The sequence below is a fragment of the Myotis yumanensis genome, unplaced genomic scaffold (genome assembly GCF_028538775.1).
Source record: "Myotis yumanensis isolate MYYU_CA2020_CCGP unplaced genomic scaffold, mMyoYum1.0.hap1 SCAF_14, whole genome shotgun sequence".
NCBI lineage: Eukaryota > Metazoa > Chordata > Mammalia > Chiroptera > Vespertilionidae > Myotis > Myotis yumanensis.
Genome location: NW_027223765.1, coordinates 766,128 through 784,744, shown reverse-complemented (window position 1 = coordinate 784,744; position 18,617 = coordinate 766,128). Strand labels below are relative to the sequence as shown.

The 18,617-nt window shown below is 43.0% G+C and overlaps 1 protein-coding gene across 13 annotated transcripts in view; it reads left to right on the top strand.

Moving 5' to 3' along the window:
• MAP4 (microtubule associated protein 4) overlaps positions 1 to 18,617 on the top strand; it is a 109,420-nt gene that overhangs the window by 26,975 nt on the left and 63,828 nt on the right. For 2 of the 13 annotated variants that reach the window (XM_070391173.1, XM_070391167.1), the window contains exons 1-2: positions 6,621 to 6,692; positions 16,554 to 16,795. In XM_070391173.1, coding sequence (XP_070247274.1) covers positions 6,655 to 6,692; positions 16,554 to 16,795 — 280 coding nt within the window. In that variant the 5' untranslated portion in view covers positions 6,621 to 6,654. Of the gene's footprint in view, positions 1 to 6,618; positions 6,693 to 8,295; positions 8,397 to 16,553; positions 16,796 to 18,617 lie in introns of those variants that run through there. The other 11 variants (XM_070391168.1, XM_070391169.1, XM_070391164.1 and 8 more) reach the window with 8 other exon arrangements.

Here is an 18,617-nt window from a genome sequence, read left to right as displayed (position 1 = left end):
CTGGTATTATGATCCACTATATCAGCTGATGTTGTGTAGTTTTTTTGTAAATAGCACATAGTTGTAAGTGCTCAGGAGAAGAGAATATGTAAAAGTTATATAAAAGGTTTTTCTCTTCAGATTGTAGAATTTGCTCTCTAGTTCTAATGACGTCAGTTTAGGAGCTCCTAAATCAGCGTACTGGTGTTTCTAAAAGGCGTGCGAGTGTGTGCATGCCTAATAAAGTCCGTGCTTTCAGGAACGGAGTGTGTGGCACTCAGTGTTAAGTCAAGTCTTACAAAGATGCCGTTTTTATAGGTCCACAGAGTCACATAGCAATCAATCTATGGTTCCACCTAATGATTAAGTATTCAATACGTTTTGTTGACCTGAACAGTCAAATCACAGTCAACATGATAGGCTGAGTCCTGGCTGGTTTGGCTCAGCGGATAGAGCATCAGCCTGCGGACTAAAGACTCCGAGTTCGATTCCGAGTTCGATGCCTGGGTTGCGGGCTCCATCCCCATAAGGGGCGTGCAGGAGGCAGCGAGCAATGATTCTCTCTCATCGTTGATGTTTCTGTCTCTCCCTCTCCCTTCCTCTCTGAAATCAATAAAAGTATATTTAAAAAAATAAATAAAGTGATATGCCTAAAAAGTCTGTGGATAATTCTTTTTATGGAAATCACGCGAGGTGATTTGCCCAAGACCTTAGATCCAGGGTCTTATGTCCCCCTAGGACAGAGGTAAAGAGAAGCCAGATGGCTGGCCAGCGATGAATTATTTTAAATCTGAGTTATTGTTAAAAACTTGGGAATTTCTTTTTCTTCTCTTAGAGAAATATAGGTATAATCAGAAGCTATGTATTTAGAAGTGATCACAAATACCACTTTCACATGATATACTTACATAGTATATAATACCTTCAATATACTCCTTAGAAAATGCGGGTAATAGAGTAACAGGTTATATAAGGTTTTATGTAATGTATTAGTCTGTTGTGATATATGAAATTTCTAATAATTTCAGCCACATTTTACTGATACATGTCCAAATGAGAGAACCAGTGTCTGTCATAGTAATTGGGATGGATGTCTGTAAGATTTTCACAAGCATTTTTGTAGAAATTTAAGGTCCCTCATGTTATATGGGAAACTGTCTATTTTACTGCCTTTTTGTGGTCTTATAACAAAAGACGAACCTGGTTCTTCTATTAATTAGTGAAATTTTTGGAAAGTCTCTTTATCAATAGTGGGTTTTTTTTTTGTTTTTTTTTTGGTAAAATGAGGATGTTAGATATGTAAGATCCTCATATTAATTGGGTAATTAATGCTATCTGCTTAACTTATCTAGCAGTTTAATGGCTTCACACAATTAGGGCTTATTTCTTTTTAAAAAATTTTGATTTTAGAGGTAGAGAAAAGGAGAGAGAGAGAGAGAAACATCAATTTGTTGTTTCACTTATGTATGAGTTCATTGGTTGAGTGTTGTATTCGCCCCGATGGGGGATGGGACCCACAGCCGTGGTTGCAAAGGCTTATTTCTTGCTTCCTGCGGTGATTGAAGGATCCGGTCCCTTCCATCTGGGGCCGTGGAGTCTTCCGTGGACCCTCTCTGTTTGCTTGGTGGAGAGCACAGAGCACCAGCAAGGAGGAGCTTCTTTCGTGTGGTGAAGCATGTGCTTCATCTTGCGTTCCACGGACAAAGCCCCGTCACTGTGAGGGTGGCCGGGAGGTCGGCGGGGCTTGGTGTGCCCTCTGAGGACTGGCACTGAGCGCACAGCGCTGCCAGCTCCCGTTCAGGGCGCTCGCTCCTCCATTCTCCTGTAGAACTTACCTCAGAAGTTCCTAGAAGACATTCCGTTTGGAAGTCTTTGTAATTTTACTTTGTAAACTCTTGGGTGCTTGCTATATTTAGGAGTTTCCTCCCCCCTCTCCCCCAGTGGTTACATCATGTTATTTTCTTTTGTAATTTCATTTGTGGTTTAAGCTATTTTATTTCATTATGCCTTGCTTATTTCTGAAGGATTAAAAATGCATTTATGCCAAAAATCTTGCAGTGCCTGTAGAGGAAATGCAGTGGCATATTGAACTGAGCCAGTATCAGAGCCACAAGTCGCTGCCTCCCCTGCTAAGTCTGTCAGCCCACAAGCAGAGGGGAGAGCAGACAGACCTCGACTCTCTTAAAGGTCAGCGCATGCAGCTTGCAGCCGATAGAGAAGCACATTCCAGCGAGGAGGCAGCATTCTCTCTGCCTTCTGCCCACTTCAGATGAAACTTGAAGAGTCAGCAAAAGCCTTTTAGCTTTGGTTTCAAAAGCTCCTGCTTTAGAATTAGCCCCCACCTCCCTTTTTGTGTGACACAGTATATATACACCCTTTTACACCTAAGTACAAAATGTACTTCTTCATGAATCCATCTTGTGTTAGTAAATCTGATGAGAATGTTCTAAGTATTAACTGCATTCTTTTTTTAAAAGATATAATGAGCACAAAATAATGCCGTAGTACAGGTTACATTGTATTTGAATCAAACGTTCTTGCACAGTTCCCCTCCAGTAACCTCCCTCCCCCCAATTTTTACTTGTCTTTTTTCCCTTATTGCTAGAAAAATGTATGGCATCTATACACATATGTAAGGTCTTTCAGCTTTGAAAGATTATACTGTTTGTGGAAAGGTTAATTTTGGACAGTTGATCCTCAGCCAGTTTCTCAGTGGGTAGAGTGTGTCTCTCTCATATAGATGTGTCTCTGTCTCTGTCTCTCCCTCTCCATTCCATTCTCTCTAAAAATTGGTGTAGCTCAGGGGTTGAGCATCAGCCTATGAACCGAGAGGTCACAGTTCAATTCCTGGTCAGGGCACAGGCCCGGGTTGCGGGCTCGATTCCAAGTAGGGGGTGTGCAGGAGGCAGCCAATCAATGATTCTCTCTCATCATTGTTTCTCTCTCTCTCTCCCCCTCTTTCTTCCTATCTGAAATCAATAAAAAAATTTTTTTAAAAAGTCAGTGGAAAAAAATATTCTAGGGTGAGGAATAACAACAACAACAAAATTTAGACAGTTATTTCTAGACCCAATGCATTGCCATCATCCTGGAATTTTATATTTTTCTTATAGATTAACTAGTGACCCGGTGCATAGATTTGTGCACATTGAAAGGAAATTACTTAGAAGGTGGCTGGTGGGCAGGACAAGGTGAGATGGGCCAGATAAGCCCTGGAGCCAGCCTCCCGTGGTCCCTCCCTGGCCGGCCACACCTGGGGTGGCACCAGGGCTCGAAGGGCATCTGTGGAGTGAGCTGGGTTCTTCCGGCAGGGGGCTGAAACCCGCCCGGAGTGCGGGAGCTCCCTCCTCTGGTTCCGGGGTGCGTCACCTGAGAATTTTCTTTTTGTTTTTTCTTTTTCCACTTCCTGTCCATGTCTCTGCTACTCCACAGTCCTTGTGTGCTCCACCCCTCCTTTTTGCAGTGATGTGATGTCATATGTACCTTTTTAAAAAAATGTTTTTATTGATTTCAGAGAGAGGAAGAAAGAGGGAGAGAGATACAGCAACATTAATGATGAGAGAGAATCACTGACCAGCTGCCTCCTGCACGCCTCCTACCGGGGATCTAGCTTGCAACTTGGCATGTGCCTTGATTGGGAGTCGAACCGAGATCTCTTGGTTCATGGGTCAACATTCAACCACTGAGCCATGCTGGCCCGGCATCATAGATACCTTTTTGTATGTAAAATATGTATGCAAAATTTAAAGAGTAATAAAAAGATAAATTTTTATGAATTTACAACCCAGTTTACAAAATGGGACTTTCCTAAGCTCCTGTTTGTCCCTTTCCTATTGAAATTTCCCCCCATAGTGTAGCACTATCCTGAATTGTGTGCCCTTCCTTGTGTTTAATAGTTTGAATATAAATAAATACATGACTCCTTTAACACCATGTAACACCGTGTTGAGGGGTATATCTGTAGTTAATTCATTTTCAATGCTGTATTGATTTCATTACATTAATATAAAATTTAATCTATTTTCTATTGATATACATTTGGGTTAGATTCTTGTTTTAGATTCTTGTTAATGAATAATGCTGCTCTGACATTTTTGTACATGGATGCAAGAGTTTATCTAAGATATAGATCTAGAAATAGAAAGCCTGGGAAGGAAATGTAGAAATTCTGCCATATAAATAATGACATACTGTTGTCTAAAATGATTATCAATTTATAGCAGTGCATGAGAAGTACCATTACTGTTCATCCTTTCTAACACCTTTGGCTTGCTTTTCATTCTCTTAATGGTATATTTGAATGGACTTAAATTCTACCTTTTAATGTAGTCCAATTTATCATTTTTAGCTTTTTATGGTTAGTGATTTGTGTGACCTATTTAGGAAATCCTTGTTTACCCCATAATCATAAAGATATTCTGCAGATTACCTTCTAAAAGCTTTATTGTTTTATCTTTTACTAGTGGCCTGGTGCACGGATTCGTGCACATTGAAAGGAAATTAATTAGAAGAAATATTTTAATATCGCTATTCGCCCTTTCTCTGTAATAGAAGTGTCAACCAAATTTATGATCAACAGTGACAGACTGAAACACCCGTGTGCGATTGGCACCAGTGAGAGCTTTATATTGATTGCACATGTGCGAGTCAACTTAGCCTTTTACAGTTATAGAATAAACTCGCTTAATTAGACCTGCTTTCTGATTTAGCTAAACTTTTCCCAGCCCACTGAAGAACCCCAACTTCTCAAGTAATTGTCAGCAACACAGCAGTAAATATCAACACAAAGCAGATTATTGTTGTAGATCACGCAGGGAGAACAAAGGGTGAACTATTTAACTGCAGCCGTGTCTGACTATATTCTGCGCAGTGAGAAAACCTGAAGTCATTTTCAAGGTCCACCATTTCTTACTTCTTTTCAGTCGAGTCAAGTTTCTAAGCTTTCTAAATCTCCGTTTTTCAGCTAGTGAAAAGAAAATAGGTTTCTACTGTGTCTCCTATCTACCTACTGCAGGACTTCTGTGAGGATCAAATGAGATGAGGCATGGAAAACGCTTCATAGACATTTGGATAAAGTGTAAAGTGTTTGCACCTGGCTATAAAGCAAGTGGTGTTCCTGGGCTGAGGAAACTCCAAGGAGGCTAGTCGTTAGGGAGAGGAAGCCGGGTGTTGCTACGTGACGTCATTACCCGGTGCCCACAGCGACCGTTTCCAGGCTGGGCTGGGCTGTGGGCCCCATTTTGCGCTATGGGGTCTCGGCAGCTTTGGCTGCGATATGGTGGGCTGTTGCTCGGAGGTGGTGGCGGGGCCTGTGACCCACTTGGGGGAAGCCGAGTGTTGCTTTGTCGGTGCCAAATCTGCCATTTCTTTGTAAATGGCCAGTGCGCATCATGGCAGCTCCTGTGTTGAGCGTCTGCTCCCTGGTGGTCAGTGTGTGTCATAGTGACCAGTCGGATGGTTGGAGGGATACTTAGCATATTAGCCTTTTATATATATAGATGTTTAGGACTGCCATTCACCTGGAATTGATTTTTTTTTTATACAGTGTGAGGTAGAACTCAAAAGACATTTCCCCCAATAATTGGATCTCCAGTTGACACAGCACCATTTATTAAAAAGAGAGTTTTTTCTGCACTGCTCTACAGCGCCACATTTGTCATAAATGAGGTGTGCATGTGTAGTGGTTCTGTTTTGAACCTGTTCTCTTGTATTGGCCTCTTTCTTGACGGTTGTGCCAGGATACAGTGTTATTAGCTGTAACTCGGGTATTGAGTTGTTCAAGCTTGCAGATCCTTACTGGTGTTTGTCTATGTGCTGTGTCAGTTACGGGGAGGGGTGTATTACAATATCCCCCTCCGAAGTCCTCCCGAGGACTCATCCGTTTCTCCTCATTACTGTCAGTTTTATGCATGTTACAATAGCTGTGGTGTTAGGGCTGTACAAGCTTAATATTTAATGTTGATAACTCTTCTTAGTGAATTAAGCTTTTTGTTACTTTATATATCTACTCCAACCTGCTGTGCTTTTTTGTTACACAGTTGATCCTTTTGTAGTAGATATGCTGGTGCCCTGTCTAGATTCCCGTTACCACGGAGTGCACACGCCCCACCCCGCCCCCCTCCTGCTATGAGGGTCAGCTGCCTGGGGCCCCAGCCGGTAGAAGCTGCCTCCCCAGAAACGCTTGGGGTGTTCTGTCCCTCCCCTCGGCCTTGACTGCCTGACGAAGGGACACAGAACATGGTGACTCCAGCTCTGTCTTCAGAGGGACTCACTTTGCTTGGTGGAGAGGCTTTTCTTAATAAAACAGTGTTTAAAAGCCGAGCAGCTAGTGAGGTGTGCATGCTCTTCCCGCTATCCCTGTATCGGTTTCTCCAGCACCGAGTCATCTTAAAATTACGTAATTTCTTATACTTGGACAGAGATGTGAGCTGACACTATAGAGACTTACATTTGAATGATGTAAAGGTTTTAATATTGACACAGTGGTGCTAGCTAACGTCGATGGCGGCAGCTAATCTCTTGTATGAAAGCCTGTTTGTTGCTGCCGCGTTGCGTCATGTTGTTGTGCTTCTCTGTGAGCAGAGAGCTATTTTTATGGCTCTGCCTCACAGTGACAAGACGCCTGGCGTGGCGGGCTGGCTGGTGTGGGGACGGCCTGCTGGCTTTCTGTCCGTGATGGTTCTGGCATGTGTTTGGAAAGTAGAAGAAACGAGGTGAATATTCTTAATTAGTGATGATCCTTCAGTCTGACTCGATTTATTCTTTCTCCAGTTCTGAAGAGTTTTTGTTATTTTGACACCTCATTCATTTCGAAGTAGACCTTAAAAAAATGCAACTTCCGCTGCACCATTTTAGAACCATTTAGAGTTTAGAGGGTGGGCCAACACACCCTACAGCGCGGCCAGACTGACCTGCCGAAGGCGATGGGTGTGAGTTTTGAGTGGCACCGGGAGGACAGATCCTAGGAAATAATCACAGGAGGGCGAGAGGGTTTGCACCTGGGTTTCTCGACTGACGTACCAGGAGGGAGTGGAGCGGCTCGCACCGTGCGAGCAGTGTCAGCGCGGGGCGGGAGGAAGCCTTCCTCAGCCTCCAGGTCTGGGCCCGTCTGACATCAAGGAGACCCACGCCAGGTGAACGAGAGAAAATAACCAAATGTAGTGCATGCCTTTGTATGGGAGCCCTGCATCCTGAGAGTCTGAGTCGGGGAGAACGGGTACACAGGACCTCCTGAGCGGGGCATGAGGTCATGCGCCAGGTCACTGTCGAGAGAGCACATGTTCAGTGATTATTAGTTTTCCTGCCGTGGAGATAGGTGGAAGGTCATTTCTGATTTTAACTCTTACCCAGGACCAGGTTCCTAATTTAACTTCTTCTAGAGAAGGAGGGAGCAGACGTTTCTTTTGAGGTCTCAGGGTTTGGGGTGCCTTCAGCCCAAAGCAGTCCGTACACCACAGAGGCACATGAGGGTGGCTCGTTCTGAACCTCTACGAAGTGGTCCTGTCCGTGGCCTGCTGGTAAAATGGCAGCTGTCTCATGCCACCGAGGTGTAGGGTGACCCTCCGTGGAACCGGCATGGATAGTTGTGGCAGGGGACAGGACTGCGTCTTCTGGGGCTGTGTGGCTTTGATAGCATACTAAAGAGTTTGGGTTTCTTTTATTTTTAACAGGCATTAGGGTTCTTCAAATCAACGGATGTTTTCTTGGTGTTAGGACTCTTCCCAACTGCCTTAATCCTTTTAAGAAGAAAAGATGGGGCAAATGTAGAGGCAGGATCTATAAAATTCTAAGAGTTGGCCAGTTTTGTCACACCCTCTGTTTCTGCTGCTCTCGGTCCCCTCCCAGGCTGGTCCTCCCAGGCCCAGCTCCCGGCTACGTGACTTGTTTCCTCTGGCTCTTCCCTGCCCTGTTACGGGGGGAGCTGTGGTTTTAAGCACGCCTGTAGAGATTAAGTGGGAAAAGTAATTGTTGGATAGGTGTAAGCAAACTGGTGTGTGTGTGTGTGTGTGTGTGTGTGTGTCTTGGACTGAGGAAGAATACATGGGATGAATAGTAAAGTTAAAAAAAACAACACTTTCTCTTTTCCAAATTGGGGGCATTAGGCATTGAGAATCCTCTTAAAATTTGCCCTCTCTCTCTTTCTTTAACTGAGATAAAATGGAAGATTCACTCTTCAGGATGGCTACTGCAGAAATGTAAGTGCTGTGTCATTGTCTCCTGTTTTGGCCCACGGAATCAGTGCAGCAGACTCTCTGCATCACATGGCCAACAGTGGGAGGTATCTGGTGCAGATTACTCTTCTTGGAGAAATAGATTTAAATTCACTCAGAAATGTAACAGGCAGGCGCCTCTTTAGAGATCGGCAGTGCATTCTGAAAGGACTGAGTGCAAGCTGCCAGCATAGTTCCCGTGAGTAGGTAAGCTAGGCTCTGTCTCGGGCTGCAAGGTGGTCTGTACGGCAGGGCGTGTGCCTGTGTATGCAGTGTTTTTATATGTGGAGGACAGGGCTCCCTGGAATAGCAATTGGGAAGGAGCTCTTTGGGGGACTGCGTGGAAATAAAACGTATCAGCTCTTCTGGTAGTGAAGGGCTCTCTCCTGTTGCTAAAGAGGACGGACAAACGGGAAGCCTGCGAGCCGGGAGCTCCCATTCGTTTGTAATAATACAGCTGTTGTCCTTGACGTGTAGAGGGAGGCACCGGGGTGGCAAGTGAGTATGTTCTCCTGGAGTTTGGAGTTGATTGCTCAGGACAGTCAAGATGTTGCTGAACTGTCTGTAGCCATTGCCAGTCTGGTTTGGGGATGAGCAGGAGAAATTCAGATTATCCTGGGGGATATGTGCCTCCGAGCTGCAGGAGATGGTTGCTGAGTCCCCTAGAGGTCTTTCCTAAAGATGTGGTTTTACTTAGGATAAAATATAGTTTTGATTGAAAGTATAAATCAAGGTTTTCCAGTTAATTAAATTAAAACCAGAACACAGCTGCCAGACAAACAAGGGTCAGCTTGCTATGCCCTGGGTCTCTGTAGGATTCATTACAACAGATCTGAGGAGGAAAGTCCCCCCTTAGTACCTGAAAGCTTGCTAGGCAAACTAAGAAAGCCTCGGGTCACATGTGGAGTCTTCATGATGCAGGCTGCCCTCGCCACGCCAGAGGATCGGTGGGCTGACCAGCACTTGGGGACTGGCTGCTTCTCCCAGGCCTGAGAGGTAGCACTGCCCTTCGGCCGCAGCACTCTCACGAATGTCCTAGGTAGCAGTTTGGTTGGTGGCTTCATGCAAAACAAAAGCATAGAAGAAAATATTAGTTCACATATCTTTCCAGTTCTTTCTGTGCCTTGTCCATAACTCAACCTTCTACTCCCCCCCCCAAAAAAAAACACCCACCAGGACAGATAATCACAGAAAATTGAAATGAGAGTTATGAGCAGTCTCCTACCTTTAAGAATTATTAAACATTTATTTATTAAACTAGAGGCCTGGTGCACAAAATGTGTGCACTGGACTGGGAGGGGGGCAGCCCTCAGCCTGGCCTGCACCCTCTCACAGTCCTGGAGCCCTCGGGGGATGTCCGACTGCCGAGGAGGTGGGAGAGGCTCCAGCCACCGCTGCTGCACTTGTCAGCCGTGAGCCCGGCTTCTGGCTGAGAGGCGCTCCCGCTGTCGGAGTGCACTGATCACCAGGGGGCAACTCCTGCATTGAGCGCCTGCCCCCTGGTGGTCAGTGCGTGTCATAGAGACTGGTCGTTCCACTGTTTGGTCAATTTGCATATTAGCCTTTTATTATATAGGATTGGTTATTTGAAACTCAGAATACAAAATTTCCCTTAGATAATAATGCTATAAATGAAAATTCTATTTGTAAACTCGTCCAGGTTATTGAGAAGAATGTTTCTTTTTTCCTTCTAAAATTGTCAGGAGGCGGTATTTTGAAAGACGTCAAACTTGCCCTTGGCCGTGGCATTACCTCCCTTTTCCTCACTCCTAGGGCCCTCTTGCCCTCTCCTCCCAACTTTACTATCTTTTCCAGATCGGCTTTGTTCCTGAAATATTCCATGTTGCTAAATTAGTTTTCTCTCTTTTCATACTAAACCCAGGAACTCAGACACTTTCTGTGGAATTTATCTCTGGAATCAGGAGGAAAGCTACTAGATAAGAAACGTTGTATTTTTATTTAACCCATCTCCCTTTTATTTATTTGTTTTATTTTTTAAGATATATTTTTATTAATTTCAAAGAGGGAGGGAGAGAAACATCAACGATGAAAGAATCTTTGATCGGCTGCCTCCTGAACCCCCCCACTGGGAATCAAGCCCACCACCAGGGCGTGTGCCTTGACCAGGAATTGAACCCTGACCTCCTGGTTCATAGGTTGATGCTCAACCATTGAGCCACACCTGCCAGGCTATCCTTCTCCTTTTTAAATTATGAAATAGGAGTCTATACTTTTAAAAAGAGGATGCTGGCTATCAAACGAATCTTGGTAGAAGTTTGGCTAATGTAACAGTAAAATAAAAATATTATAGTGTTATGAACAGTGACTGCTTATGTTGATGGAAATAAGGCTCTGTTCTTCCTTTTCACGAGTTTTCTTCTTCCACATTAACACCTGGGGTGATAGGTGGGGGAGGACAGAGGCAACAACAGGCCATTTGCAAACTTGATGGCTAATTTTTCATCAGAAAGAATGAGCACAGATCCCAAGTGAATGACTATAGATAAGATGACTGACCTAAAATTTTCTAGAGGACTTCTAGGAGTTTAAAAAATGGTCCACACGTCCATGTATTTAAATCAGATAGGAACACTACTTAATCTCTATAGACCTAGAAAATGTTTTCAGTTCAGTGTTAACTTCTGAGTGTGTGATCTAAAGTGGACCGCGCCACGGAGAAGGCGCTGTGACCTCATCACCTATTCTTCTGTGCTCTGTGTGAGCAGAGCTATTAATAGGAAGGGGGAGTCAAGAGACTGAAATTCCTCCTGTGCTTCACCATCATGTCATGTCGTTTTCTGTTGCCTGGTTTTCAAAACTCTAGAATAGCAGGTAGTTCACTTCAGACATGTCGTCAGAATGAAAGCGCAGATGCCTGAAGTGCTGTGTTGAAAGCGGTTCTCTCGGTGCCGGTGCTGGTGCCGGTGAAATGATAGGGGCTTATTCTCTGGCCGAGCGTGTCAGGTCTTCTTTGATGTCAGCCAGCACTGGGCGGAGTTTCTTAACCTCTGGTGAGATTTGCTCACACAGGGCCTGTGCACTGATGAGTTAGTTTTTAGTCTTCCTTTTGCTGAAAAGCTTTTTAATAAACCTAAACCCAGTTGTAATTGAGAGTACCTGATACAGAAAATACTAACTTAACGCGAATTCACATTTACATTGAGGATCTATATGAAGTTTGTTTGTTTATTTCTAACTTAAGTGATGAGATGGAATTATAAGTAGCTTATATATAGGCTGATCACGCTCAGGAATCGTGTGACAGACCTTTCTCATTTTACGGATGAGGGAGCTCAGCCCCGGAAGGTGACGCACTCAGAGCCACAGTGAGAGTCAGAGTGAACTGTGCTTCAGCGGAGCAGAGGCGTCTGTACCCAGCTTCTCTTCTTGCCTCTGATGAACAAATCCATTTAAAGTTAACTTTCTTCATTAGCTATGTGAATAAAAGACGAATAGTACAAATAGTGAGAGATATTTTTAAAAAGTAGATGCTTATTCATTCACAAGGGTTCATTTTTGGATCTGACTATCCAGATTTGAGACTAACACTGTGTTATGTCATATCTTTTTGTCCATAAACTACATGACTAAACATTTTAATGCATAAATGAATATTAAGTGATCTCAAATGAGTCTGTGTGAGAATAAATTTATTCATGAATTTATTAAAATCAATTCTGGAATACTTGCAGAACCAGTTTAACAAATCTGTATGCACTTAAGGGAATTTATTGTACATGTTTTAGAAAGAATAACTACACAATTGGGTGATCTCTTTAATGCACTGAAAACCGGGGCTTTAAAGAACCAGCACGAGCACTGCTGTGGCAGGTCGGTTTCCATAGGAGAGACTGTGTGTGTGTCTGTGTGTAAGTCAGACTTCTCTATATTTGGGGACAGGAGAAGAATGGCCGCACTGTTGAGTTGTGGATGCTGGTTTGTTGGCTAAATGCACACAGAGCCAAGTGACCTTCCCATTTTCCGACTAATTTTCTATCAATTTTACCTTGTTAGGCTGAATTTAAACTCTTGTCCATATTCCATGGCCCGCATGCCAGCTCAGGAAGTGGTTTGGGAAGTGCTGGTGGTGGGGAATGGTGAGGGGAAAGGTTACAGTGGATAAAAAGCTGCTCTTTGAGAATCTGCACTCAGATAAATGAGGTTTAAAATGTGTCGCTGGGTTTTCTGTATTTTCCCATGTCCTAAATTAGAAAAAGTTTGAGTAGATTGCGTGAAATAAGTGTCATAATTATATATTTCTGGCACAGATAAATCTATTTGGCTCTTATTGTATGTTGTTAAGGATGGTATAGGTGTCCTTTCAAATTCTCTTTGATTATGAAACTAATTATATACATTCTTTATTGTTTTTGGTTCATAACAGTTTTCATAGCCTAACTGATAATAATAGTTATCATAGGTAGGAAAGAAAAAAGCAATTACTTCTGTTGTTGTTAATCCTCACCTGAGGATATTTTTTCCATTGATTTTTAGAGAAAGTGGGAGGGAGAGAGAGAGGGAATGGGGAGGGGAGAGAGACAGACAGAGAGAGAGAGAGAGAGAGAGAGAGAGAAACATTGATGTTGAGAGAGACACATCGATTGGTTGCCTCCTGCTTGTGCCCCAACCAGGCCAGGGATGAACCTGCAACCCAGGTACATGCCCTTGACCGGGAATCAAACCCGGGATCTTTTGTGTGTGGGCTGACGCTCTAACACTGAGCAACACTGGCCAGGGCAGAAAAGCAATTACTTCCTATGGAAACCTTTAACATCAGAATTTGTCAGGCTTTTAAAAAGGTCTTCAATGAGTCATTTTTTAGCATATTCCCTGTCAAGATCTGGAGTGACAATAATACCTAATATTGCTAAATAAAATTATTTTGTTAATTTTTTCCATCATTACTTTTGATTTATTTATATATTTATTTTTGACTTTAGTTAACAGTTGGCCAGTGTGATTTTTATTTTATCCTCACCTGAGGAGATCTATATCTATATATATGGTATCCCCCCAAATGTATACATATATTAATATATTTATTGATTTTTAAGGAGAGAGGACAGGAGAGAGAGAGAGATAGAGAGAGAGATAGAGAGAGAGAGAGAGAAAAACATTGATGTGAGAAATAAACATTGATTGGTTGCCTCCTGTATGGTGCTGACGGGATCGAACCTGCAATCTAGGTGTGTACCATGGCTGGGAATGAACCCGAACCCGCAACCTTTTAGTGTATAGGATGATGCTCCAACCAACTGAGCCATCTGGCCAGGACCAAACTATGCTTTTTTATAGGCTTTTTTATAAGATTTGTTATAGGATATTTAAAAAGCTTATTCTTGAAAGAAGGAGAAGAGATTAGCCAAAGAACATATATATATGCATAGCCCATGGACACAGATAACAGTGTGGTGATGGCCAGAGGGAGGAGGGGTGGGGGCTGGGCGGAAATGGATAAAGGATTAGAAAATGGGGGACATCTGTAATAGTGTCAATAATTAAAAAAATATATATATGTTTATTTCTAAAAAAACCAACGTAATTTAATCTATTTATTAAAAGCATTGTAAGGTTTACATAGGACCTGCTCAAGCTCTTTTGTGATGGGAAATACTGTTCTAAAATCAGATAAAACTGCCCTACCTCTCTCTCCCTCTTCCTTCCTCTCTGAAATAAATAAAAAATATATTTAAAGAAACATCAATGATGAGAGAGAATCATCGATCTGCTGCCTCCTGCATACCTCCCACCGGGGATTGAGCCCATAACCTGACTGGAATCAAACAGTGACCTCCTAGTTCAGCTGTGGGCAAAAACTACGGCCTGCAGGCTGGATCCGGCCCGTTTGAAATGAATAAAACTAAAAAAAAAAAAAAGACCGTACCCTTTTATGTAATGATGTTTACTTTGAATTTATATTAGTTCACACAAACACTCCATCCATGCTTTTGTTCCGGCCTCCGGTCCAGTTTAAGAACCCATTGTGGCCCTCGAGTCAAAAAGTTTGCCCACCCCTGTCCTAGTTCATGGTTTGACACTCAACCACAGAACCATTCCAGCAGGGCTATCATTACATTTTTTGAAAAGATTTTATTTAGAAGCCTATGCAAATTCAATATTTCCAAATCTTGGAATTTCATTTTAACTTGCAATTTTATATAATAAAAACTTAATATGCAAATTGATCTAGCGGTGGAACGACCGTTTTTATGATGTGCACTGACCACCAGGGGGCAGATGCTCAACACAGGAGCTTCCCCCAGCCTGCAGGCCCTGACTGGTGGTGGTGGCGATTGGGCAGCGCCAGGCCAGCCAAGGCTGGTGCCAGCAGGGGCCCCGCCAGTTGCCCCACAGATCGGCCCTGATCACTGGCTAGGCCTAGGGATCCTACCTGTGCGTGAATTTTGTGCATCGGGCCTCTAGTTATGTAATATAAATAATATATAGTGAATGTTCTCACTAGGATGAGGCCTTATATATAGATATGTTTGTGTGTGTTTTCTGGACACTTGCCTAGAAGTAAGTCTTGCTTTTGGGCTTATTCCCTCTGTGCTTTGTTTTGTGATTAGAACTGAGCTTACAATCTATGCGACCACTCTTACACTTTCTGCAACATTGAAACACACAGCAAAGCCTTTTAGGTGGTGGATTTGGGAACTGGAGATGGGTTGGCTTCTGATGTTATAATGTTCTAAATGTATTTGCTTTGTGCGTATTTTATGACTGTGGTGGTGTCACAGCTTGGTCTTACGGAGAGCTAAGAAGAAATAATGATTGAAAAAGGATGACTTTCATACTTGAATCACAGGATAGAGAAAGTGGGAGGACAGTGTTTGGGGACAAAGATGAAGAGAGTGACTACACTTCTGCTGTGTGTATTTCCTTTCCGTAGTAAATTCGCTGGAGAGAGGTAGACAGCGGAGGAGAGTTTGAAAGGAGAGCCTGACCACGAGTGTCTTAAATCATAGTAAATTTTGTCTTTTTAAAAGTTTAGGTTGGGGGAAGGCTGTGTTCATTGAGATTGTTTATCCGCAGAAATAGATTGACTACATCAGGAAAAGGAAGATCGGAAGGTTGCTCACTTAGACTTGAGAAAAGACTCTCCGTGGGCCTTCTAGGATGTAGTCATAAAACGGTCCTTTCTAACCATTGTCTTCTGATTGGCCAGACTCAGTCCTGTGCCTCTGGGGCACTGGGTGAATGAGGGGAGACGAGAAAGAACAGTCTGGGCAGACAGAAGCAGTAGCCATTGCACCATGTGACGAAGGGTTGCTATTTGACGTACATTTACCTGGTCAAGCTCATACGTCTCTCTATCCTTATGTACTGGGCGTTCAGTTTATTGTAGGCCTGTTGGCTCTTCTGACTGCATTACTCTGTATTTCCTTGGCTCTTCAGTCACAGTTTTACCTATAATAGATTACACTTCTTAATTTCAGGTTATGTTTGAAAATTGAGAACCTGATATTCTGTAAAGATGGTAATGTACATGACCACAGAGAACTACTCTTAGCTAATTCAGGGGACACGTCTATATTTTTCATGCCAGCCCAGCCCAAGTGTAGCTTGGTGTGGACATGGCTGTCCACAGTGATTCATGAAGAAGCAGCACTTACCCCAGGATGAGGCCCATACTCACAGTATTTGGTCAAGAAAGGTGACTTCATTTGCCTGATAGTAATGTAACCTTTTAAAAAATATATATATACCACGTATATATTTTTATTGATTTCAGAGAGGAAGGGAAAGGGAGAGAGAGAGAGAAATATCATGATGAGAGAGAATCTTCGACCGGCTGCCTTCTGCATGCCCGCTACTGGGGATCGAGCTCACAACCCAGGCATATGCCCTTGACTGGAATCGAACCTGGGACCCTTCAGTCAGCAGGCTGATGATGCTCTATCCACTGAGCCAAACTGGCTAGGGCAGTAAACCTTTTTAAAATGGGAATCTAATAATCTCACCTGACCTCTCTGTTTATTCTTTTTAAAGAATTATTATGGGATCTGACTTGGAAATTAAGATATGTGGAATATTTGAAAGGGTTATAAGACTTGAAATCAGAAGACCTGATTTGATTCTCAATGGGTGTAACCTTGGGTAAATTGACTTTTTAAAATATACTTCATGTTTCTTACTAATGAAAAGGCCAGAATGGCACTTGCTCTGCTTATTTCCCAGAGAGTGAGAAGGAAGTGTTTGCCTTGGCCAAGACTGTTCCTCAGCTTTAATTCTCTAATTTGTAGAGTGAGGTGTCCCTTTTGGATCCAAAGGTTTGGATATTATTGTTTGTTGTTTAAAAAACCGACAGGAATGTTTCCCCTTTGCAGAGCTCATCATATGAACATTTTCCCTCCTAACCAGGCAGTGGCAGTGGTGCGGAATGGCTGACCTCAGTCTTGCAGATGCACTAACAGAACCACCTCCAGAAATCGAGGGAGAGATTAAACGGGACTTTATCGCCACCCTGGAGGCAGAGGCCTATGATGATGTCGTGGGAGAAACTGTTGGAAAAACAGACTACATTCCTCTGCTGGATGGGGATGAGAAGACTGGGAATTCGGAGTCAAAGAAGAAACCATGCCCAGATACTAGCCAGGTTGAAGGTAAGTAATTAAGCCAAACTGGGTATATAGTGCAGAACGTAGATTAGGAATTACGCTTTGGATTACAATCTTGGAAACCTTGAGGAAACGGAACTGAGTTGTTAAGTATAGGCCAGTAACTTTCCCTTAATCTAAACTTCTTTATTTGAAACCAAGGAGCTAGGTTCATACGCTTTAATAGGCTGTGTGTTCATTATACTGTAGATTACTTTTTAAAACTATATATGTTTTTATTGATTTCAGAGAGGAAGGGAGAGGGAAAGAGAAATAGAAACATCAATGATGAAAGAGAATCATTGATTGGCTGCCTCCTGCAGGCCCCCTACTGGGGATGGAGCCCACAACCCAGGCATGTGTTCTTAACCGGAATCGAACCTGGGGCCCTTCAGTCTGCAGGCCGACACTCTATCCACTGAGCCAAACTGGCCAGCGCTCTGTAGAATGTTTTAATCTAAGATAGTGGTTCTCAAAGTATGGTCCTTTGACCAGCAGGTCAGTATTACTTGGGAGCTTGTTCAGGTTGCAATTCTTAGGCCCGTGGGGAATGTGAGACTCTGGGGATGGGGCTGCGCAGTCTGCGTCTGAACAGACTCCTGCTGGCGACTTGGGTGGAGAAGCTTGACCCAAGGTTTGCGTCGGTCGTAGAGGATGACAGCTGGATGCTGCAGAATGTCTTCTTGTTCAGCCTTCCATTGCAGAGCATCACAACCAGCTCTAGTTGGCCACCAGAGGGCGAGATTGGCACAGGCCTCACTGGCACAAGAAGGTGCCCTTGTATTGGGACCATGCTGAACCTCTCCCATTCTGCCCAAAGACGCATGGCTCTCTTCCTCGCAGCACACGTGACCGCTCAGCACGTTGCTGCTGCTCTTCTCTGCCAAACTGATTTGCCAGCTTTGGCACCCCGAAATCTCTCGTGGAAAAAGAGATTTAAAAAACCAAGTAAATTCGAATATTCTTATATCTCAGAGCGTGTGATAAGTTAAAAACAACAACACTTGTGTTGTCGGTGCTGATGTGTTTTGTTGAGAGAGTTTTCATTTCATGAAATGGGAGTCCCTCTGGGAAATCCGTGAAAAAAGGCAAGAGAGCATCTTTGCATTCGGACTTGCCAGTGATGCACAGCATCCCAGTGATGAGTCCAGCAATCCTCGTCCGCAGGGAAGCATGCAAGCCTTTTTCTTCCGCTAAAACCTAATGCTTTTATGTTGCAGGATTGCTTTTATTCTTCTCTCCCTGAGCTTAGAGTTTTAGATCATTAGATGTGTGTATGGTAGAATCTCAGTCTCTTTTTTATTTTCAATTTTCTTGTAACCTTTGTTTTCCTGTTATTTCATTTTATTCTGATAATTTGCTTGTATATTAGTCTCACAATTATGGCCTAGTCTAGTAATGTCATTTAAAGCTAGATTTTTATATAAGGCAAAAGTAAATTTCAGGGTTTTCACAAGGTTGCTTTATAATTTAGTGATCGAATCTATAGTTATCTATAGTTGGGCTATAGTTTAACCAATCTATAGTCAATCAATCTGCAGTTATTAACAATGAGAATAATAATAGTTGTTTACATTTACTTAACAATTGGCACAATTCTGCCTCCAGTATCATTGCACTTATTCCTCATGATAACCATGGGAGGGAGGGATTGTCCCATTTTCCAGTTGAGGCTATTAAGGCTTAGCAAGCACGAGGGATTTGCAATTGATCATTTAGTTAATAGTGACAGAATCATAACCTGTGCCCAGATGTTCTGATTTTAAACTTATATTCTTTCTGTGAAACCTTACTGTCTTCACGCATACTTTCTGCTTGATTTAATGTC